At 53.6% G+C, this 6824-nt stretch overlaps 1 protein-coding gene across 1 annotated transcript in view; it reads left to right on the top strand.

Moving 5' to 3' along the window:
• Nucleotides 1–6824, top strand: part of LOC138172922 (NACHT, LRR and PYD domains-containing protein 3-like) — a 17764-nt gene that overhangs the window by 2722 nt on the left and 8218 nt on the right. Inside the window, exons 3-4 of the mRNA XM_069102780.1 lie at nt 3664–5518; nt 6018–6188. Coding sequence (XP_068958881.1) covers nt 3664–5518; nt 6018–6188 — 2026 coding nt within the window. The remainder of the gene's footprint in view (nt 1–3663; nt 5519–6017; nt 6189–6824) is intronic.

Raw genomic sequence — 6824 nt, 5'->3', positions numbered from 1 at the left:
CCTGGGGCCCAGCAGAGATCCCTGGGGCCCAGTCCAGGCCCCTGGGGTCCAGCTCAGACCCCTGGGGCCCAGCCCCTCCTCAGCTCAGCACCTCTCAGTACACTGCTCTCTGGTGAAACCTTTAGTCCAAAAAGGGGGAGGCTGGGGGCACTGTATCTAAGAGTCCACATGAGGATCTAAGTGTGAGAAGACTTAAGGAAAGGGAGGAGGGGCAGGTGATAAAGGGCTTTGAAGGCCAAGCAGAGAATGTTGTATTGGATGCTGGATTATAGGGAGCTGCCAGTGGAGATTATTGAGGAGGCGGTGACTTGGTCAGACCTGCATCTAAAATCACTTTAGTGGCTGAACGGAGGATGGGCAGGAAGTGGGGGGAGACCTGAGATGGGCGGACAGACCCCCCAAACAGCTATTGCAATGGTGCAGGTGTGAGGGGACGGGAGGGGACCATGTCACTGGAGAGGAGAGCTACAGGTGCTGGGGGCCAGCAGACTGTATGTATGAGGTCAGGAGCCACGGTTACTGGAAGCTGAGATTGGCACAGGACGTCTGGTCCAAGCTGGCCAAAGGGCATTTATTTGGTGACGTGAACCTGGAGCTTGGTGGGCTTGGATCTCTGTGTTAGCTGCGCACTGATGGCCAGTAGTCCACCAGATAGCAGCTGGTGAGGTCTACAAGTGAAGTAGAGGGGAGAGAAGACAAGAGGCCCCCCACAGCTGGTTCTGAAAGGTGCTCTCCCAAAGGGACTAAGGAGCAGCTACACAGGGCGGACTGGAGTCAGGGGAGCGCAGCCAAAATCAAGAGATGAATGATCGACTCGGTCTAGAAGGAGGAGGGAGGAGAAGAGGCCATTGATTGCTTTTGGCAGCTAAGATTGTATTCACTGTGGAATATTGCAGGACAAGGTCTAGAGCCAGACTGCAGAGGTCTTAGAAATAAGAGATCAGAGAGCGAGAGGTTTCTCAAGGAATTTAGCTGAGAAGGGGAAGAGGGGTTGGGGAGAGTGACAAGAGACCTGGGGAGAGACTGAGGATCCGTGAGAGGGGGTGACAGTGGAGAGGGGAGAGCAGTCTGCTGGAGGAGAGGGGATGGGTCATGGAGAAGGGCCGCCTCTTTGTGTGAGACAGCAGAGAAAGAGGAGACGCTGGAGGGAGGTGTCTGAGTGATGTGGGGAGAGGAGGAGGAGAAAAGGGAGGAAGAGGAGGAGGAAGATCAGAACCAGGATGAGGAGGAGCTCTTGGTGAATGGCCTTAGGAACATACCAGGTCCTCAGCTGTGAGGTTAGAGGAGGGGGCTGGGGAAGCTTGAGGACATTGGAAATGGCTTGGGAGTGGGAGACCAATGGATAGGTAAGTGTGGAATGATTGCCTGGCAGCAGGGAGGGCCCAGTGGAGGTGGTGTCCCAGAAATCTGTAGTGGATCCAGTCAGCGCAAATGTCATGATTCTCAGCAGCCTTCGAGGAGGGTGAAGGCAGCCGCTGGTGGGAATGACCCATGACTCGATCCTGCCCATGGTGGGCAGGAAATGGAGAGTTCGTTTTCCCAGCTTCCCTGTGGCTATTGAGGGCACCACCATTCCCCAGGGCCCCCCAGGCTCCCAATAGGTCATTATAGATGTCACCCCAACCCGCCCCCCTCCGCCATGTAATCTGAAAGCTCTCCTGTATGGCTCCCCACCCTGGTACAGGCTCTCATAAACTCCTGCCTAGACTATGGATCTTAACAGCCTGCTTGGGAGGAGAGGTCCTGCCTGGCCCCGGGGTCTCTTCCCACTCTAGTCCATTCTCCATTCGGCCACTAAAGAGATTTTCCTAAATCTGAAGGTCCAACTGTGACATCCCACTACTCAAATACAGTCCTGTGTTTTTTTATTGCCTCCAGATTCAAATACAAACTATTCTGGTGCTCAGAGCCCTCACTCACTTGCCTCTGGGCTCTGGAAATTTTCTGGAGCTGTCTGTCCTCCCTCTTCCCCTTCACTTCCTGGCTCCCCAGCTTCCAGGACCCAACTAAAATCCCATCTTCTGTCTGAAGCCTTTCCCGATTCCTCTTAATTTTCATATTAATTTAATTACATATTAAATTTGTGTTAATTTAATAAAAGGTGTGGACTTCCTGAGGGTGGAGGCTGTATTTTACCTTTCACTGAAGTGCTTAATTAATGTTTATGGACTGTTTGACTTACTGACTGGACCACAGCTCCACAAACAGTATATGAATGTTCCTGTTTTCCTGCTTTGTCCTTCCCCTAAGGTGTATTTTTTGGGGGGCCAGTTTTGCCAATCTATTAAGTATGAGGCAGAACCAATTTGGGGCAAATCTCCCCCCCCCTCCCCCCATGACTACAGATAGCTTTCACTTTGAGGACTGCTGGTTCTTATCCTTTAACCATTTATCAAGGGGGAATGTCTCCCATTCTTATAAATTGGAGTCAGTTCCTTATCAATCTGGGAAATGCGACCTTTACCAGAGAAACTCACAGCAAAATCTTTCCCCAGTTAGCTTTTTCTCTTCTAATCTTCTTTGCATAGGTTTTGTTTGTGCAAAATGCATTTTGTGTAACCAGAATTGTTCTTTTGTGATCTCTGCCCCTCATTTGGTAATCAATCAATCAATATTTATTAAGTCCTACTATGTGCCAAGCAGTGTGCTAAACAAGGCAAAAGATAATTCCTACCCTCAAGGAGCTTACGACCTAATGGGGGAGACATCGAAGAAATGAATACATACAAAGCAATTTACAGAATAAACAGGAAATGATGAACAGAGGGAAGACACTGGAATATAGGGAAGCTGGATAAAGCCTCCAGTGAAAGCTGGGATTTTAGGAGGGACTTAACAGGGTTATGCACTCCCCTCATGTCGGAGAAAAAATATTATTAATATTGATAACATATGCTGCAATTTAGGCTCAAGTCTTCCAGAAACAATTTCATTTAACATGAATCTGTATCCAAACCATGCCTAGCTTGGAGAGAGAAGCGACTACACTTGCACAGTGCCCCCCAGCCCCTCCTAGATGGCTATCCTAAGTCAAGCTGTAGAAATGCTTATGGGAATTTTGAACAAGAAACAGAACATAATGCATAAAAATACAGTTTGGGTGAACTCTGAAGAGAGTTCAGTAGCCGGGCAGCCCTCCCACCCCATCCTGGACCCCTCCCTAAATCCCCCCCAGAAGTAAGCCAAGGGGCCTCTTCCATGGAGCAGGGCAGGTCCTAGAGTCAGTCCCTCCCAATGGGTGGGGAGGCATAGATGGATTCAAGATGAGACTGATTTTTGGCTGGGAAAGGGTGGGTACCACCTTTAACACATATCTGTGAGAATGGCCTTTTTGTCCTCTACCCATTCCTGCCTTTCTTTTCCTAGGAGATACTCTAAGGGTTTTGGAAGGAACTTTTTAGACCGGGGAAATATCATTTCTTAATATTTCTGGCATTCTGAAAGGAAGACGTTCGAAATGTGCTTCCACACCTGCCCACAATTCTGAAAGGTGCTTTCTTCCTTACTCGGCTCATTTGGCTTGGATATCTAGGCCGTCTCTCCTGGCAGAGTTCCCTTATCTTAGTGGACGGTGAATTAAGTTTCAGGATCTGAATTAAGCCAAGACCCCTTCCTTCTATTAGCCAGCCTGGGAGTGACTCATTCTTCCTGCCTCTGAATCAGGTTACAAGGACAAGTACCGGGAACGGGTGCGGAAGAAATTCCAGGTCCTGGTGGAGAGGAATGCGCGCCTCGGTGAATGGGTCTACCTCAGCCGCCACTACACCAGGCTGCTCCTGCTGCGGGGCCACGCCAGCCCTCGGAGCAGAGAGAGGGAGCTGCTGGCCTCCGGGGGACTGCATGGGCACCTCAGGGAGGAGCGCGGAAGGCCCATTGAGCTGGAGGCGCTCTTCGATGCGGACCAGGGCGAAGGAGGCAGCGCCCCAACGACCGTAGTGCTGCAGGGGGTAGCGGGTATTGGCAAGACCACCCTGGCCCGGAAGGTGCTGTTGGACTGGGCGTCAGGCACTCTCTACACTGGCCGATTCGACTATGCTTTCTATGTCAACTGTCGGACTGTGGAGGTGGCGGCCCAGAGGAGCGTGTCCGAGCTGCTCTCGGGCTGGCTCGAGGGCACTGGCCCCACTTCGGGGCCCGCCCCTGTGCCCAGCATGCTGGCTCACCCCGAGCGTCTGCTCTTCGTCCTTGATGGCTTCGATGAGCTTCTCTGGGGCGCGGGGGCGCAGGAGGATGCGGCCTGGGTCCCAGGGGAGGAGAAGCAGCGTGTGGATGTCCACCTGAGGAACCTGTTGGGGAAAAGACTCCTCCCCGAGGCTTCCCTGCTCGTCACTACGCGGCCCACAGCGCTGGAGAAGCTGCAGCCGCTGCTGGAGCAGCCCCGGGTGGCCGAGGTCTTGGGCTTCGGCGCTTCAGAGAGGAAGGCCTATTTCGACAAGTACTTCTCGGACCCCGGGCAGGCCAGCCGGGCCTGGGCCGCAGTGCAGGCCAACGAGGTCCTCTTCACCATGTGCTTTGTGCCTCTGGTGTGCTGGACGGTGTGCACTGGGCTGCGGCAGCAGATGGAGAGAGGCGAAGCTCTGGCGCAGACAGCACGGACCACCACCACAGTCTACACGGCTTTCCTCTACAGCCTCCTGCATCCGGACCGGCACGGCCAGCGCAAGAGCCAGCCTGCCAGCCTCCGAGGCCTGTGCTCCTTGGCGGCCACTGGCCAGCGGGAGCAGAGGCTTTGGTTCCGGGAGCAGGACCTGGCGCGCCACGGGCTGGACAGGGCCACCATCTCCACCTTCCTGCACATGGACCAGTTCCAGCACGAGGCTGAGTGCGAGGCCACCTATAGCTTCTTCCACTCCACTTTCCAGGAGTTCTTCGCTGCGCTGTTCCTGGTGCTGGAGCAGTCTCAGTGGCCCTTCCGTAGTCCTCGCCTGGGCCAGCTCCTGAAGGGCCTCTCCAGTTTGGAGACCGAACTCCCTCTGACCGTCCGCTTCCTCTTTGGGCTCTCAAGCCGGGAGAGAGCCGGCGCCCTGGAAAAGATGGTGGGGGGCCCCGTCCCCCGGGAGAGCCGGCGCCTCCTGATGAAATGGATTCAGGCACAGGCTGCCCAGTGCCCCGGGCGGGCCAGGACCTTGGAGCTGTTGTACTGCGTGTTTGAGACCCAAGAGCCGGAGTTCGTTAGGAGAGCCATGGCCTGCTTCAGGGAAGTGAAGGTCAGAGTGCGCACTAGAATGGATGGCCTGGTGGCTGCCTTCTGCCTCAGAGGCTCCCGGAGCACTGTCACCGTTGAGCTGGATGGCCTGGGCTCTGGAGCCGCAGGCCTGGGCCTACGAGAGCTGGGCCTTGCTGATGGAGAAGCTGGCACCTGTTCCCTGAAGGACGTGTGCAAAGACTTCTCCTCCGGGCTGTGGGTGCGAAGGAGTCTCTGTGAGCTGGGCCTAGGAGAGGACGCCCTGGGGGATTCTGGGATGAGGTGGCTGTGTGAGGACCTCAAGCAGCCCAGCTGCCCATTGCAGTCTCTCAGGTAGCTTCTGCCTGGCTTCCTTCCCTTCTCAGCAGTGGGGTGGAAAGGGGAGGGAAGGGGGGGGGGTGTGTCAAGGCTTGGCCTCCTGTGACCCTGGGAATTTCAATTCCCCTCTCTGGCTCTCAGTTTTCTCATCTGAAAAAATGAGGACAATGATATGGAAGCAGTTTTCAGCCTTGACATGCTGAATTTGCCAAGGGACTTGGCTTTGAGCCTTATGTGACCATTAGTCACCCTGTGGCCTTGGGTAAAGAAAACCCCTCCTCCCTAGGCTGCATTCTGAAGTTCTGACATTCTGAGATTCTATCTTTTGGGCTAAGGGGCAGCTGGGGAAGAGCATCATAAGAGCAGGGCCTCCCAGGGACACCCCAGTGAGCTAGTGTCCAGGGTCAAAGGGAGGGAGCAAATCACCCAGCAGCAACTCCTGTTTTGGGCGGACTCTTGCCTGGGGCAGGGGAGGGGTGTGTAGAGAAAGGTCACCAGCTTGGCCTTATCACAGGTTGCTGAACTGTTGGCTCACTTCAGATTTTGCTGGGAGCCTCTCCTGCGCCCTTCGAATGACTCAGACCCTGAGGAGGCTGGATCTGAGTTACAACCCCCTGGAAGACCAGGGAGCAGCATCGCTCTTCAGGGTGCTGGGGCATCCCAGCTGTAGGCTTCAGAGTCTGTGGTAAGAGCCTCCCACTATTTGCTGGGACACCCTGCCTCTTTCTCCTTTGTCTTTTGCCCAATCTCTGCTTCGTTCACCTCTTCTCTCCTGCATCACAGAAGGAGCTGTCCCTCCTGCTTTCCAGGACTCATCTTTTTTCTTGTACCCTGAGTCCTCTCTTCTGGGAATAAAAAATGAAGCCAGAAGCTTCATAGTAGGTACTTAATAAATGTTGATTAATTTGTTGATCAAGTGACAGCTGGGGAGCCTAAGGTTCCCTGATCCCACCTATACAAACTGAGAACATAATACATGCTAAATAAATATTTACTGACTGATTAAAGATTTTGAATTTGATCCTGAAAGTGATAGGGAGCCACTGCTGTTTATTGAGTAGGGGAGTGACATGGTCAGACCCACTCTTTAGGAAAATAATCACTTTGGTGGCTGAGTAGAATATGGACTAGAGTAGGGAGAGACTTGAGATAGGCAGACTCCCTCCCCCCCTCCCAGCAGTTATTGTGATAGTCCAGGTGTGAGGTGATGAGGGTCTGTACCAGTGTGGGGACACCGTCAGAGGAGAGAAGGGGGCATATTGGAGAGATGCAGCAAATGTAAGATGGACCAGAGATGCTACAGAAATGAAATAGAGCAGAG

Source organism: Petaurus breviceps, unplaced genomic scaffold, assembly GCF_028583685.1.
Source record: "Petaurus breviceps papuanus isolate PSGF00001 unplaced genomic scaffold, PetGlider_PUasm1.0 555, whole genome shotgun sequence".
Classification (NCBI taxonomy): Eukaryota; Metazoa; Chordata; class Mammalia; order Diprotodontia; family Petauridae; genus Petaurus; species Petaurus breviceps.
This window is presented reverse-complemented; position numbering and strand designations above follow the sequence as displayed.